This window comes from Cydia amplana, chromosome 24 (genome assembly GCF_948474715.1).
Source record: "Cydia amplana chromosome 24, ilCydAmpl1.1, whole genome shotgun sequence".
Classification (NCBI taxonomy): Eukaryota; Metazoa; Arthropoda; class Insecta; order Lepidoptera; family Tortricidae; genus Cydia; species Cydia amplana.
The window spans coordinates 6113091-6131072 of NC_086092.1; the positions used below are offsets into that span (position 1 = coordinate 6113091).

Genomic DNA, 17982 nt, shown 5'->3' on the forward strand with positions numbered 1-17982 from the left:
GTTATGTTTAACCTGATTCACGCTTCAAGGTGAACATCTGCCATTAAAACAAACTCCAAGCCATGTCATTATTATACGTGCATTATAGTGTCCGACCAAAACCAGATTTTTTACCGAAACCATTGGTTCGGTTTTACTCTAGTTGCGGCCGAAACCGAACCAAACCGAATATTTGTTTATTTGACGACTGGTCTGGGCCCCTACATGTAGGTACAACTGTTAGATTTCGCGTCCACTTCAATTCAACAGTTGAATGAATCGCATGTTCATCAAATGCGGATAATATCATTTGGTACAACCAATAATTCAACAAATACCTATCAACTTTGTTGTATGACTACTTTAAGGTTTATAATGGTTTGGTTTGGTTGTCACCTAACTGTGACACAGGAAATTTTGACACAGGATTGTTCTGATTCAACGGGAGTTCAACACGATACGTCAAACGTCGCTTGTCGAATATGGCCCCTGGCCTAATGGGTAGTGACCCTGCCTGAGAAGCCGCGGTCCTGGGTTCGAATCCCGGGCATCTATTTGTGTGATGGGCACAGATATTTGTTCCTGAGTCTTGGGTGTTTTCTATGTATTTATGTGTTTGTATATGTATATATCGTTGTCTACTCAGATTACCTACTCACCCACTACGTTGGGTACTCACCAACAACACAAGCCTTCATGAGTTTACTGTGGAGTCTGTGGGACTCAATCTGTGTAAGAATATCCTATAATATTGATTTATTTATTTATGGGAAACTACCAAAAATGCAACTACCGGGCAGATGAAAGGTTCGGTAATCTTACTTTCATGGCCGAAACTAAAGCTTCGGCCGATACATCATGCCGAAACTTGCCTGAACCGAAACCGAATCTTCAATCGGACACTACCGAACATACAATTTTGAAGCGGTAAAATGGGGCATTGTCTATGAAAAGGGACCTTATTGTCGATGGCGCTTACGCCGCACAGCGTCGCGCGGCATTGTATTTATATCGGAGCATCGTTAATAATAGCGTAAGCGCCATCGACAATAAGGTCCCTTTTCATAGATAACGTCACAAATGGTTAAAAGGCAGTTTTTTGGCCGAACCATGCTTAAAACTACACAACAGTTGACGGCCTAGCATCCATCATCTCGCAGAATCTCACACCTTCACTTCTCATGGCTCCTCTACACGATGGGCCAGCGCCGGCCACTCCAAGGGACGCAGCCATGCGGTAGAATGAGATAGCAATATCACTTGCTCCCTCTAACGCATAAATGCGTCCCTTGGAGTGGCCGGCGTTGGCCCATCGTGTAGAGGAGCCATCACAGCCCATCGCCAAGCAATCAATTCGCACTCCGGTGCTAATGACAAGAGCGCATTCAATAGAGGGTATTACTGCAATGTTTTGCCGCCAGAGTGCAGCACTAGCACTCATCGTAAACCATAGAGTAACTGTGCCTTAAACTGTGTTATACATACTGTGCCTGAAACTGTTTTTGACATAGAAGGTAGCATCCTATAGAAGTGGTCTACGCGTGCCTCCGTGAGGGACAAAACATATAAATTCGACCAATCATAGCGTCGCATTATGGTGGGCAACAAATGAATTCGACCAATCACGGTGGTCAATTTACGGTGGGGAATAAAACAAGATGTGAGACTGTGACAAGGACAAACAATAATAGCGCTTTCGCTGTTACTCCTACTGAAAGATACATAAGACTATCCCGTTCTGTCAGTTATCCCCACCACTCATGCCCAATCCAGTTATACTAGATTCATGGTTTTTGACAAGTTTTCACAGATAAGATAATAAAATATGACATTGACACATCAAGGCGGTTTTTTTACAAAGGGTCTACCGGGAGACGCGAAATCGAAACTCGGCTATCTGCCTCTTTATCGCTCGAATATGTGAGTGATAGAGAGGTTAGATAACATAATTTCGACTCTCTCGTTTGCGGTAGGCCCTTAGATTGTGACGGATCGTGGAAGTGGCGCCCCCTATGCGCAGAGTTTCGCGTAATATTCCCTATTGTGAGAGAGAGCGAAGCGGGGGGAATTGATAAGGAGGTAGTCCCGTTATTTATACATTCAACATCAATCATATTGTTACTAGTGAAGATATTGTTTCGCCTTATCAAATATAGGAGTAAAGGATGACTCACGCTAGTACGGGCCGTCCGATATGTAATTTTCTATGAGGGCAGATCGGTGATCACGTGGTCCTTTCCATAGAAAATAAAGCGCCGGAAGCTCTGGCCCTGGCCCAGCCCGATCTAGCGCGAGTCATCCTTAAGGTGTAAAAGTAAGGGTCGGTTGCACCAAACTGTTTGTCATCGTTAAAGAGTTCGATAAATTTTATTGTATGGAAAGTTTCATAGTAAACCGCCGCGGCGCGCCGCGTGACGTTGATCAGTCTATCAAGTGTGGATGGTGCAACTGGCACTAAATCTTCGTCTGTCTGTACACAAAATACATATTTGAAAATGTAATTTCAGCCTAAGTTACGTAAAAAAGTTCCAATTTCAAAAAAAGCATAATTTGGATAGTTTTTAGGGTAGAATCGAAAACAGCCATCAGCCTTTACTCGTATATTTTCCTCTCTCTCAAAAGCAACGGCACACCCCCCTTAAGGCTCTGCACGACGTGTCCGGTGGGGTCCTTGGGCGGGTTACGCTTGGTGTTAATAGATGGCGCCACTGAGCACTGGCGCAGTAATGCCGCCAGTCCCGCCAGAGATTGCATCAGACCCAAACGCTCTCCTGAAATGAAACGTTAGGGTTAGGGAAATCATTGGATATTACTGATAACGAGTAGATAACGTCGGATGAGAAGCATATATTTATTGTTTTAACAAGAAGTTTTCAGCTAGAGCTAACCCTTCGTTTGATTTTTTTATTTCAAGTATTAATATCTGGGAGATCGAGCTTTGCTCGGAAAACATACAGAAACTCAAAAATGCGCGTTTTCCCAACGATAAAACCTAGCTGGATCGATTTTTCGCCCCCGAAAACCCCCACATAGCAAATTTCATCGAAATCGTTAGAGCTGTTCCCGAGATCCCCGAAATATATATACATATAAATAAATAAATATACACGAAATGCTCGTTTAAAGTTAGTCTTTAAATATTATAAGAGTGATATTAAAAATTTCTATAGAATTTGTTTTTTGCTCCTTATTATTCAATTAAATTCAATTCGTTTAATACGGTGTAAACGTGTCAATAACATACAAAAATAAAAACACACACCATAATCAAAATAATACTTATACAATGAATTGTGAAAAAAAAAACCATAATGTCTACATCCAGGGAGGAAAATGGGGACTACATTTGTATCTATAGAGAAGCGATCGCCACCTTGGAGGATACAACTAAACGGAGTAGCCATTACAGAAACGTCAGTCCATACATTACACAATGTATGGACTGACGTTTATCTGACATCGCTATTTTTACGTTACGCATACATTTGACGTTCCCCTCCCCCGCAAAAATCGGCAGACTGTTTTGTACAGAAAATTACAGACATGGCGTCTCCGTTTGATTATATCCTCCAAGATCGCCACTATCTTATGGTGACGTCACACACGTGGGAGTTGACGGGTCACTGTTTTAAGGATTTTTTTTTTCACTTTTCGGCTTCGTTCAATTTCTTATTTACCCAAAATGTAATTGCTTTGATATTTATAGCGGCAAAATCATTATTCGTATTTCTCTAAGATTCCCACGTTACAGGTGGGGATGACTGGTTTTATGGATACTTCTGTATTTCCAAGCAAATCTTGTCAGTAAAAAAGGCGTGAAATTCAAATTTTCTATGAGACGATATCCCTTTTCGCCTACATTTTTCAAATTTTCTACTGACAAGATCTGCTTGACCAAGTATATTTTGATTTTTTTTTTCTTTAATTTGGCACTTTGTGTACAAATACTGTCACTATTTGCTCACCAATGCATGCTCTAGGACCTTCCCCAAACGGCAGATACACGTGATTGTGTACACGGTTGTCCGGATGGAACCTCTCCGGTCGGAACTCCTCCGGTTCCTCGAAGTACTGCTCATCAGTTTGCAGACCCTGGACTGGGATGACCACGGCTGTACCCTCGTCTATGCTCACGCCAGTGCCTGGAAACGTGTAGGGTTTCGAGCACTTTCGGATCAGGAAGCCCAGTGATGGGAACAGACGCATGCTTTCACTGAAAAAGAAACTTTTGATTAAAGCGGGCTGTAAATTGTCTGCGGAGGGGGAGGCTGTGAAGGCAAGACAGTATGCAGCTGTTGGGTGATCCCTCAGTAGGGCCGAGGAGTTGAGGACTAACAATACTTACATAATTATAATGTACCTACTTCTTCTCCCTGAATTCCTCTCTGGTGCCAGTTGAGCCAGTGTTAGCTAGCTGGGCTGTCGGGGGCGTCATGGCAGAATGTTCACGATCCCCCATACGGCAATGTGGGTAACGTCGGTGTGAGTTTAGTGGGTAGGCTTCTTCCGTTTCTCGCTAAGAGAAAGGGATGGGAGTTGGAAGTCCCACATAAGGACGAGGCCTCCCCAAGTACAGGGGGTATACGTAACACCATCACATCGCACATCGTTAAAAAAGGCAGTAAATTGTCTTAGTTCATATCCTGTCCTGTTCTGTCCTGAGCCCTTAGGACATATGAAAACGGCCTAAAGAAAAGGTACCTACTAATCCCAATAAGGCCTAGTATAGTAAAGAGTTGGAAGACCATGATGGCAGCTTTCATAAAAGCCAGTGCCTATAAGCCAATTCTTAGGATAAGGTCAAAAATTTACCCCGGGCTTCTTTAGGATGCAACAGTACTAAGACAAGGAGGTGAATTTTTCGAAGAAGGTTTTTACAGGTCTCTGAGACTGAGTAAATCTCAAAATACAACTCAATTACTTAAATGCTAAGTACAGAGAATTTGTTGTTAATGTACTTACTAGAAACACATTTTCAAATATTTCATTTCGTTCACGGCATCGTAGCACAGTTTCCCGTCGTATCTGGTGAGTACTTCGTCGATCTCCTGCTGGCACCTGGCCTGCTGGTCAGGGTGCAAGGCGAGCTGATGCAGCGTGTAGCTGGTCGCCGACGAGGACGTCTCGAACCCTGCCGCGAAGAACACGAACACCTGCGCCGCCATCAGCAAGTTGTCCATCTCCAGCTCTGCGATCTTCGGTGTCCCATCCGAATTCCTATGCTCTATCGACTCACCAACAATTTTTCCTTTTTGTTTCAACTCTAGCAAAAGATCTATGAAATCATTTCTGCCTGAAGGCTGATAGTTTCTCTGCTCCATGATACCTCTCACTAAACTCAACGTGTCCCGTTCTACTTCCGGAGCAACAGTTCTTAAATGTTTGAACAAATCCGGGGCCAACCATTTTGCAACAGTAACAATGATATCTCTGAGAGAAGGTGTGAATATACGTTTGCCCAGTTTTCGGAATGGAGCGTCCTCGTCGTCGATCGAGTTGGCGTCGATGCCGAAGCCGCAGGCGCCGATGAAATCGGTGGTATAGCGCGCCATGAGGTCTCGCACGTCTACTTCTGAACCCAGCTTGGCGGCGGCGGAGCGCTGCAGCCGCTCAGTCCTCTCCACGATCAGGGGGAACATCGCCTTCAGCTTGCCAGACGTAAAAGCTGGCGTCATCCTCTGCCGCAGCAGCTTCCACAGATCCCCATCAGCGAAGAACAGGTTCTTGAACATCGGCTCTACGACGTCCTTGTGATAATTGATCCCACGACAATAAAAATATTGGAAATCGCTGATCAAAACACATTTCACAAGCTCCGGATCTCTTAGCACTACGGCTTTTTCGCGTGAAAAGTAATATCCGACCAGTTTCTCATTTGGATATTTTCGGTACAACTCCGTGAAGTATTCGGTCATGCTCATCTTCTGGGCAAAGATTCTTCCTGTGCTTCCGATAAATGGCAGTGGTTTTTCATGTTGCACTCCTTTTTTCTGCCAGTAGTCATAGCCGCGCGTGCTGAACGAGTACAGACAGCAAATAACAACAATGCACGCCGCTATGAGCGGTATCATGTCGTTTACGTAACTCAGTCTGGAGGTCAACGCAGATAATGACCCCGGTCTCCGCGTATCATGCGATGCGATGCACACAAACACTACTTACGTATTTACAAGCCGAATATAACCTCACCTGTGACAAAGATTTTATTGCTAGGTAGGTAACTATGATTGATTTGATAACGCAAATCGCATAAAATTACACTATCTAAAGTACGTTATCTGTATATTTGACATTAATTGATGACCTATAGATATTGTTTCAATTGTTTGGTTTTTATAATATATGTCGGTACTTAGAAATTATAAAGTGCTGCGCGTGCTCTAAAGTAATCATAATCATTTATTCGTCGCAATCCATGGTATTACAGGTGTTAAGTTTAATTAAGTACAGCATGGACCCTACAAGGGCGTGGCAAGATATTAAACGTAGGTACATAAGGGTAATTAATTAATTATTACTATTATTAGTATATAGAGCCGCTGCCGCAATAAAGTAGTACGAAGCATCTCTAAAACTCTTCGGAAATTAAAATATATATACAGAGAGTTTCCTGTAACAGGAGCAGTAAATTAAACTGTAGGCTATACTCCTCAAAGTGACCAACTTTTATTAAACAACTTTTAAAAATTATGAATCCTTTAGACTTCCTCTTTTTCATACAAAATAATATTGCCTTCAATGTACGCTGACATCAGTGTGTATGACGTTGCTTGTAGGGCTTCCAAATACCGGACTTCTCACAATACCGGTATTAATACCGAAACTGTCTTCATCAATTCCGGGATCCCGGGATCCCGGTATTGGATATGAATCGCTTAAAAATATATAGTTTTATTAAAAAGGGGAATGAGAAAGGCTCACTGGAATACCAGATATGTCCTAAAAGCTATTACAACAATAAACAATCAATGCCGCCATCTGCAATAATTTTATTTCACACACCAGGTTGGCAATAATTTTATCCAATTTGTTGACTTCACCTCACCAGTCACATCTGTAGTCCAACTTAACCAACCAGACAACATTTTTTCAAATTTCCGTTATAATTGGTTTGCCATTATTACAGTTATCCTTGCTCTTTCGTTTTATTTTTTGATAAAATTATAAGAACTAATTATGTTAATGTTAATGTCACTATCATCATATTCATCACTCACATAACTTCAGGATTCATCCACCACCAACCACCAAATATTTATCTGACGCATTAGGTAACGATCTTGTTTCAATAATAAAATGCGGGCTAGAGACCAGTTAGAGTTAGACCAAGTAAAGTCTGCAACGATTTTGATAGCATACGCAGTACGCAGTGCAAGTGTTATTTGTACGTCATAATTTCATTGAAGTTTGACGTTTAATATAACACTTGCACTGCGCGTGCTATCAAAATCGTTGCAGACTTTTCTTGGTCTAACTCTAGATGCGTCTGACGTTTAGTAAGCTTTTTGATACAGCCGAATATAATGGATTTAAAGGGTTTATACTGCGCATTTCCCTCATTTTTTTAAATACAGGGATCCCGGTATTGCCTTTAAAAATACCGGTATTGAAAAATGCGTTTAAAAAGACGGGATCCCGGGATCCCGAAATACCGAGATCCCGGTATTGGAAGCCCTAGTTGCTTGTCACCATAGAAGGTAGCATCCTATAGAAGTTGTCTACGCGTGCCTCCGTGAGGGACAAAACATACGCAATACGACGGTATGATTGGTCGAATTTATTTGTTATGGTGGGCAACAAATAAATTCGTCCAATCATCCATAGGTACTCATTTATGGTGGGGAATAAAAAAAAATGAGACTATGACAAGGACAAACAATAATAGCGCTTTCGCTGCTACTCCTACTGAAAGATACATAAGACTATCCCGTTCTGTCAACTCATGCCCAAACTGGATTAGTTTAATACTAGATTCATGCTTGTCACGCTTTAAACATGACAAAATTTGCTATACATTGCGTCCTAGAATAAACTTTAAGGTAATAAAAATCAAACCATAAGTTTTTTTTAAAGTTGCTGAACAAATGTTGGTCAGTTTCAGGAGTATAGCCCACAGTTTAATTTATTGCTCCTGTTACAGGAAACACCCTGTATAAGCATTCAACATAAACGTTGCCTTTATAATTTTAATCTGCATTATAAATGCATATAAAGGGTGCTTCCTGTACCAGGAACAATAAATTAAACTAAAGGCTGTAGGTACTGTACTCCTCAAACTGACCAACATTTATTTAATTACACAAACGGGTCTTCCGCGATATAATTTCATTGTTATTACCTTTAATTCCGACGTTTCAGGTAAAACAATGAAATTATATCGCGGTAGACCCGTTTGTGTAATTAAATATGTGTACAAAACGCGAGAGTTTAAAGTGACCAACATTTGTTCAGCAACTTTTAAAAATTATGAATCCTTCAGACTTCCTCTTTTTCATACAAAATAAATATTGCCTTCAATGTACGCTGACATCAGTGTGTTTGACGTTGCTTGTCACCACAGACAATCCAACCTGTAGACATAGCATAGTCGCGCTACCCCCTCTGCCACACATACGGTAGCGTTACCTCCATCTTCGAGTCAATCCCGTGCCGTGGTTGGTCCGTGTCTTTGAACGGACCAATCACGGCATTATAATAATTAATAGTAATTTAAAACAGTAATAAAGATCTAGCAATAGGCTACATGATGTATTACACCGTAATCAGTTGGAATATATGTTACAAAGCAATTGTTAAAAGGTCATCAAAGGGTTATATTCACATTAAAGGTTGTAACGTACATACCATCAGACTATAACACAAAGAAAACATACAAGTCATAAAAACACAATAAAATAAAATGGACACTTAGCTTCGTTTGTCGTCGTTAGCTCTCCAACTGAGAAGTGAGCCACAACTGTCAGACACCCGCTTATATTCGATCAGACTTCACCCCTTCCACCACTTCTTGGTAGGAATAACAAGTAAGATGTTTCCTGCACATCCGGTTACCATAATAATTCAATTTAACAAATGTATTTGCTACATTTTAATTTAATTTATTATAGAATAATTAATAGCAAATTAATACGAATTTAATATCATGGCTTATTATTATAGGATACTTTATTTACGTTACTAATGTTCTGACAGTTATGGTCAAGAAATATACATGGAGGGTAGTTGTGTAATTAAACAGCAGTTCTAACTTATTCTTTCGATATACGTATTAGCTTAGCAAAAGCGGACTATTTCGTGAAAATGTAAGTGTGATCTTTGTTTTTATACTACGTATCTCACACGCGCCTCGGAGAAGGAGCACGTTGCTACGAGCGTTATTGTAAATTCGTGCGACAAAAGTAATATTTTTCATTTATGTTTCGCAATTTTCTACCAAGATATAGAGTCTAGTTTGGCGTTATTTAATTTTTTGTCGTGTTCTATGTGTATTAAAGTTACTTTGGAGCTAAATATTTTTAAATTTCTTCCATTCTTTGGTGCAGTTTTTTTTTATTGTTTCTAAAAACACCCCCTAGTCTCACAATGAAACATTTTTATGTAGTAAACAATGAAACATGATGTTCACTGAACACCAGTATTAGTACACAATGAAACAAACTCATTATTTTTTTAATTAATTAAAGACTATGTGCGAAATTTGTGAAACTAAAATACCATGAAAATTGATAATAATTTGTCTATCATATGACAAAATATAAGATACTTAACTTTAAAAATGGCTGAGATAGGATAGTTTATATGTTGAATGTTTCATTGATGGCAAGGTTAAGGTCACATGTCTAACATTGAAACAGTCGTTTATAAACACTATGTTGCAAGAAAGTGTATGATATCAAGCATGGAGATGCTTAAAACCCTCCCGCGTCCACCTAGTTGGCAATCATGCTCCGTGGACATAAAAGGCGCCTTTCTCGCAGCATGCTGTAAGTGCCGACCAGATTTTCGATTCACAATGAAACTTAGGTGTGCGTACAATGAAACAAGTCTTTCGCTTTTAGATATTTCAGCAATCTTATAACGATTCCATATTTCGGAAACCTTTTAGATAACAAATTTCAGCCTACCACTATTTTCTCCTTTCCTTTCTCATTAATTGATTGAAAGGATGTATGTATTCATGTAACTTATTTATTACAACGTTTCAATGTTTATTAAGGATGTTTCATGGTAGACTATATATATTACATCTGTTTCACTGTAAAAATTAGAGTGTTTCATTGAAAACATGCACAAGTACACAATGAAACAAAACTCATTTTTCAAAAAAAGCTTTATAATACAGAAACTGTTAAAAGTAAGTAGAAACCAAGAACGCAATATGATAGCCGAATAAATTGTTTATCTTCATACGAAATATCACACTCATAACTTTAAAAACACCAGAGATAGGAAGTCTTGAACTTTTAGTGTTTCATTGATCAACAACTCACCCTACATGCATGGGTCTTAGGTTACATTTGAGCGCTATGTTTTGCCGGTTGGCATACAAATGTCAAAGAGAACTAAAATCTAATTTAACTTGGAAGATATGACCCGTACAAACATACATAGGTAGTTAGAATAGAATAAAATATAATTATTTATTGCGAAACCATGGTACATATACTTATAGCACTTACAGTAATAGGTTGTGAGATTACATGGCACCCTGTTAGGGCATTGCAAATAAATCTTACATCTAGGTACTTTATGAACATTAGAACTATTCCTAATTTTAAAAATTACATTAGATACATTGCAAGATTTTCAAGTTACTCAAGTTAGTAAAAAGCTTTTAATTGTAATAATATAGAGAGAAAACATATTTATTTGACAAATCGTATACACATAGTCAATTTATTGACAGGAATAATAATCTCATCGAGTTTCCGCTAGTCGCCATGCTTACCACATAGTTGGAACAATTGGCGTTTGTAATGGCTACTAAGCGAAGTCACTGAACTATATTTGAATCAAATTGACCAAGATACACATCTTCGCTACACACTTCCAACTCTATGTGGCCCGCATACCCCTGTGAACGCAACGACTCGACGACCTGCCGGTTCAGAATCAGGTCCGGCCAGTAATGTACAGAGCAGGTAGTTATCTTCTCAATCACGCCCTTATTGACCATCATTTCCCCTGCCCCAGACACCGGGTGACCAGCTAGCAGGCTCGACGTGTGCAGCAGTTCATTTTTATGCGAATTTGACAACAGGATTTTACCATCAGGGCTGATGAGCCCTGATGAGTGATGACAAAGATGGCGGCCGGCCCCATCTGCCCTTCGTCGGCGTCTGCTGTGTCCACCAGTAATCCTTGTGAATTGTACAGTTTACCGTTCACCACATGGACTTCGAAAGCGGCTCTCTGTCGTGCGTCATAGTAAGTAATGAAAGGTGGACACTTGGAATTCTTCTGCCACAAGCAAGTAGTGTCTTCCGTCTTGAACCGGCCCTGCATATGGTAAGTGCCGTACCCGAACGCCAAACTGTAAGCGTCATTGAAGTTTGCATAGATAGAGCATTCTGTAGTATTCGCCCATTTGCAAAGATGGATTCCTTTACCCCATTCGACTGTATAGATACCGCCTTTGAACGATGACAAGTGGCTGCTTGAAGTATTATTTAATCCCACGATTTCACAAGAATCTATTGTAGCATCGGATTTTTGGGTGCACTTCCACAAACCAGTGCAGCAGGTAACAACGAATATATCATTACCAACATTCGACAGTCCCCTAATGACACTGTCCATGGTGTACAATAGCGTACAGCTGTTAACAGAGAACAACGTAACAGTTGACCAGTCAGTAAACCAACGTAGATGTAGTCATTAGAATGAAGCAATGAAATGGAAAATACCTCGCTTTCCAGTTTAAGCATGGATTGGCAACTGTTTGGCTCATTCAGCCTGCATCGCCAAATGCTTTTATCAAAATAAGGCCCTGCATAAAGGTATCCATCTGCATACGCCAGACTTATATCCCCTGACATTGTTGCAAAATTCGTGCACGACTCCTTTTTATTTAGATTACACATTAAAATTACACCAGAACCTAGGCCGATATAAATATACTCTCCGGCGACTAGCAACGCTCTAACGTATAATATACTTATACCGTAACTATAAAAAACTTCGCACTCCTTAGGGTCTTCGTACAAACAGCGCAGCACCTTGTCCTTCGTGCCGACGAAAACTACCGCAGGGGTAGAATGTACGAGGTCTGGAGCAGTCTTGCGTACGTTCATAACTTTTTCAAAGGGGGAAATGGTTATGTTTACATATTTTTCTTCTACGATTGCTGTTGGCTGGTTGAGCGGAGAGGCGGAGACCGACGCTGCAACAAGGCTCAAATTTAGAACTGAACTACATTAGTCCTGTCGTGCGCTTAAATAGGGGACCAATACCACAGCCATAGAGAAATATAGTAAGAATAGAGTGCTCACTCCATACATCAGTTTTGGTACCAAAACGACTATTATTCCGCTACTCGCTTGATGTCGACTATGAAAATAATAGTCTTTTTGGTACCAAAACTGATGTATGGAGTGAGCACTCTATGTATTTTTTTCTCTATGCCACAGCCAATATGTATATAGAGACATTAGAGACTAATGATAAGAAGCGACGCGACACCAATTATTGAACTGACTTCTGTGGACAATATGAGAGCTGATAAGAGAATAGTTATATCCTAATAATAACTTATAAATTACTATTTACAGTTCTGGTACTTAGGAGCATGCAGCGATACCCAATATAGTAGTTTATGCAACAGTGATATAATAAGGGTTCTTAAAATTCAAGGGTCGAAGTTACAAAACGAGACGTAGTCGAGTTTTGTAAAAAAAGACCCGAGAATTTTAAGAACCAATTATGAGCTGTTGCATACATTACTTTTTCTATGACAGCTGCAGCAAAAAAAAAAAAAAAAAAAAGAGTTATTATTAAAAAAAAGAGATTATTAAAAAAAAGAGTTATTATTAAAAAAAAGAGTTGTTATTTAAAAAAAATTGAGTTATTATTTAAAATAAAAAAGAGTTATTATTTAAAAAAAAAAGAGTTATTATTGTAAATGAAAACATACCTCTTTCAATCAAGATGATCGGAACTTGTATCTTTAAAAAAAATAAAGCAGTTGTATTATACTCATAAGATGACTGCTAGCAGTCATCTTATGAGCCTATAGACAAAGCATTCAAATGACATTGCTTTAGATATCACTGTCAGTCATTTAATTGACACATTTGAGTGCTGGAGTAGAAAAACGTTTAAAAGGGTTATCTAGCCTCTCTCCTATTGCCGCTAAGAAGCTATTGGCGCTGCCTCGCACGCGACTCATCTGAGAGCACACTCGTTTGCGCATTATTGCATAAAAATCATCGATGCGGGCCTCAGCAAACATGCCGGATGCGCTACAAAAACGCCGCAACTTCAAACTTCAATCAAACTTCAACATTTATTTAGCAAATAGGCCTATTTATTGTGGCCACAAGGGCACTTTTACACGTCAACATTGAATTTAAGTAAATATAAGCAAAAAAATAATAATACATCAACAATTATGAAATACAACTGCAACTACCAAATCAAACTAACGTAATACAATTACTTAGAGATGTATAAGGTCTCTTAATGTCGAATTACATAAAAAAAACTATAATAATAATATTAAAATAAAAACAAAACAGATACACGGAAAAAAAATCTAAACTTATTTAGAGGTGTAAATGTCTCTGTGTCAGAACTAAAAGATTTATCAAATTATCTTTAGAGATGTATAGGGTCTCCAAGAGTCAGAATACTGTATGATTAACACATTCATTAAGAGAAAAGAAACATACGAGAACCGAATGAGGCGTCTCACTGCAATTAAATTAAAAAATAAAGTTACTAAATATTAGCAACCCCAATAACATTATAAAGACACGATTCGGTGCCAATTATCTTTGTTACTATTTCCTTGTTTTGAGTTTTAGGGTTCCGTACCTCAAAAGGAAAAAACGGAACCTTTATAGGATCACTCGTGCGTCTGTCTGTCCATCTGTTACAGCCTATTTTCTCCGAAACTACTAGACCAATTAAGTTGAAATTTGGCAGACATATGTAAGTTTGTGACCCAAAGACGGACATGTAACGTAAACAAATGAATTTTAAATATGGAGGCCACTTGTGGGGGGTAAAAGAGCAAATTAAAAAATAAAGTTTTTCAAACTATATCGTGTTACATATCAAATGAAAGAACTCATTTTGAGAATTTCAAATATATATTTTTTTATAATTTTAAGATAAATAGTTTAGAAAATAGGCAAAAAATGACCGTGGGAATGGTTTCTATCTATCTCTTGCTATCTCTGAAACTACTGCGACTAAAATTTTGAATAAAATACACTAAATAGTTCTTTACCTATAGATGACAGGAAAACCTATTATAAATGTGCAGTCAAGCGTGAGTCGGACTGAAGTACTCAGTTTTTGATCCGGGGTTATTTAAAGAAATTTTACTCACTTTTAAAAAACATATTGTTAAAAATTGTGTAATGTACGGAACCCTTGGAACGCGAGTCCGACTCGCACTTGTTATTGTAAGATTTTAGTTCCCATTTAGAAAATTGATCCTGAGTTTAAAAAAAAACATTTTCCAACACATTACGTAACAAATGTACTGTAAAACGATGTACCAACGATACATGTGCGAATTTCCTTTTTCGCTCTTGTATTATCGTAGTATACTATTATTTATGAAAGCTTAAGTCGAGTGTGCACAGCTTTATCATAGGCAACTATTAACGAATCTTAATAAATGAGAATCAACAAAATGACATCTTGTAACCAGTTACCATCCAGTTACCAAGTAGAATAAAATAAAATGTAAAGTGTTACCACCAGTTACCACCCAGTTACCAAGTAGATCACATAAAATGTAAAGTGTTACCAACAGTTACCACCCAGTTACCAAGTAGAATCACATAAAATGTAAAGTGTAGAAATAAAAAAGTTTTTACATGGTAATAAATAATTTATTTTCTGGTAATAAATAATGCATGTGCGTCATGTTATGTCGCATAACGTAAAAAATGGGTTGCTACTGTTCATTGCATTTTAAATAATTTACCTAATACGAAATAAGTGTCACAGTTTTTAACTTTTATAATGATTCGGTTATGTTGTGTTCTAATCTAATGTATGGGGAAGACAAACAAATTATAGCCAGCCTTTTATGAAGGTAGTATGATACCTTTAGGTATAGTGCTTTATGCACACTAGCGTTCCAAGTTCCCAACCCCTCCCCCTGCCGCAACCCCCCCTTTTAGTATGAAATATGTCCCGGTTGATAGTTTATTTTTATTTTTGGGGAAAGTATATAATATAGGCAAAAAGTGTCAATTAAAGAAATAATTCTTATTAAATTCCTGACAAAAAAGGTTTATATTCATTTTTTTCATATGATGTACCATCTTCATGTTATAGCTAGATAAACTTCAACAAAATGTAACCGTTAAACAAGCTGGTTCTCCCCATACGATTTCTGTCAGTACTATCACGTATTATGTTACATTGAACTTCAACAAGTTAATACACGAATATGGTGAGTCTTACCAAAAAGTGGCATATAACCTTTTTTGTTTAAATTTCTTCACACTTTTTTCTTAACTCTAATACTTTTCTCAACAAAAAAAAAACCGTCAATCGGGACATAGTTCATACTAAAACGGGGGGTTGCGGCAGGGGTAGGGGTTGGGACGCTAGTGTGCGTAAAGCACCATAGGTACCCAAAGGTATCATACTACATTCATAAAAAGCTGGCTACAATTTGTTTTTTGAAAAAACACAATTTAACCGAATCATAAGGAAATGAGAATTTTTTATAGGTAGGTAGGTATTTATTATTAATGATTGCTAACAAATAATATGTCAATGTCAGTCGCGACACTTTTATCATTATTCGACGATTGCGACACATTGAAAATAGGAGTAGGTTAGATATGAGAATTCTGGCGCACTTTAGGTATTTATAACACTTATAACTAGAGATGCCACGAATATTCGGCAACTATTCGGTATTCGGCCTATTCGGCCACTTTGAGGAATATTCGGTATTCGGCCGAATGTTGCCTACTATTCGGCCGAATACCGAATATCTGTTGCACCTACTTAAAAAGAAAAATTGCACAATAAAAATAACCAAAAACTATGTAGGTATATTTAGAATGTGTGTTCTTGGAAAGTTGTTAAATACGAAGACCATTTTTTGAGCATTTGTTGATTAAAAAACATTTTATTTTTATCATGAGTCTGTTTAGTTTGTCTCTATTCATTAATGCTGTTCAACAAAAATATATCTTAGCTAACGTCATCTAACGTTGAGCTTTGTTAGCGATTAGTTTTCATAATAATTGTGACTCAAAATGTTCGCATGTCATGCCGAATATTCGGTCGCCGAATATTCGGTATTCGGCCAAAACCACTATTCGGGGCATCTCTACTTATAACCCCCGCCGTATACTGTCTACTTGGTTTGTAGGGCCGCGAGTCGTTTCTTGAGGTCCAAGAGTACGTTGACCTCTGGGGTCCAAACAGCCTTGTCCTTGGTTGAGGCCTTCAGCTTTCGCACTTTGTCGCCCTGCAGAGAAATATGTTGTGTCACAAGGGAGCAAAATAGCATATTTACGGCGTGCGCGTACATTTTAATCCTGAACGAAGCGAAGGATTCTAAAGTAGAATCCTGATAGTGGTGAGGGATATGATTTATTGAATGAATGAATGATTTATTGAATGAATGAATGATTCATTTAAAATTTGAATGATTTGGTTTTTACCAAGGTGGAAATAATTTTGCTACCGTGTGACACATACTGCTTTTCAAATCACCCATGAGGGAATTATTATGTATCAAAATAGGTATTATTTAAGGTAAAAAAAATATGCAAAAAAAAAACGAGGATGAAAAGTGCAACTCTGATCTACCCTATAGTTCGTTTTTTTAGCATTAGAAAGAACTTGGAAGAAGGTAAGCGATTTTGACATGTCTTTTAATTGAAAAACACTTTTTAAAAATCAATAACTATTACTTATGAAAGCAGAAGACTATAAAAGATCGTATTAGATTCATAATTGTTACATATTTAGCGTAACTTATTTTTAAAATATGTTTTTCAATTAAAAGACACATCAAGATTGTTTACCTTATTTCTAATGCTAAAAAAACCGGCCAAGTGCGAGTCGGACTCGCGCACGGAGGGTTCCGCACCATCAACAAAAAATAGAGCAAAACAAGCAAAAAAAACCGGCCAAGTGCGAGTCGGACTCGCGCACGGAGGGTTCCGCACCATCAACAAAAAATAGATCAAAACAAGCAAAAAGACGGTCACCCATCCAAGTACTGACCCCGCCTGACGTTGCTTAACTTCAGTCAAAAATCACGTTTGTTGTATGGGAGCCCCACTTAAATCTTTATTTTATTCTGTTTTTAGTATTTGTTGTTATAGCGGCAACAGAAATACATCATCTGTGAAAATTTCAACTGTCTAATAGCTATCACGGTTCGTGAGATAGTCTGGTGACAGACGGACGGACGGACGGACGGACGGACAGCGGAGTCTTAGCAATAGGGTCCCGTTTTTACCGTTTGGGTACGGAACCCTAAAAAATGAACTATAGCTGGGAAGAAAAAGCCCTTTTCCGAATAGGTGATGTGAAAATAAGTATTAATCAGGCATTTCCGTCACTGCAGTTATTTTTACCTGGTCCGCGATAGCTTTCTCCAAGCTGGCAACACTGTCAACGGAAGTGGGCGTGGCATGCTGCGCGGCCGTCAGCTGTTTCTTCAGCTCGAGCAGTTTGTTGACTTCCGGTGCCCACACCGCCTTGTCTTTGGTCGACGCCTTAAGTTGTCGCACCTTCTCGCCCTGTGGGTTAAATTAATTCATAATCAGGCCAGGGGGACGACTTTTGAAT

General features: G+C 38.6%; 3 protein-coding genes across 3 annotated transcripts in view; all 3 read right to left on the bottom strand.

Annotated features, from left to right (window-relative positions):
- Nucleotides 1-17982, bottom strand: part of LOC134659251 (U-scoloptoxin(01)-Cw1a-like) — a 187458-nt gene that overhangs the window by 139441 nt on the left and 30035 nt on the right. The window lies entirely within an intron of this gene.
- On the bottom strand, nt 2565-6086 carry LOC134659363 (cytochrome P450 6B2-like). Its single transcript, XM_063515035.1, has 3 exons — nt 4942-6086; nt 3945-4192; nt 2565-2750 (listed from the first exon to the last, which is right to left on the bottom strand). The coding sequence occupies exons 1-3, from the start codon at nt 6048-6050 to the stop codon at nt 2572-2574; spliced, it is 1536 nt and encodes a 511-aa protein (XP_063371105.1). The 5' UTR covers nt 6051-6086; the 3' UTR covers nt 2565-2571.
- Nucleotides 16521-17982, bottom strand: part of LOC134659277 (methionine--tRNA ligase, cytoplasmic) — a 48692-nt gene continuing 47230 nt past the window's right edge. Inside the window, exons 23-24 of the mRNA XM_063514930.1 lie at nt 17769-17933; nt 16521-16648 (exon numbers count right to left, since the gene is read on the bottom strand). Coding sequence (XP_063371000.1) covers nt 16535-16648; nt 17769-17933 — 279 coding nt within the window. The 3' untranslated portion in view covers nt 16521-16534. The remainder of the gene's footprint in view (nt 16649-17768; nt 17934-17982) is intronic.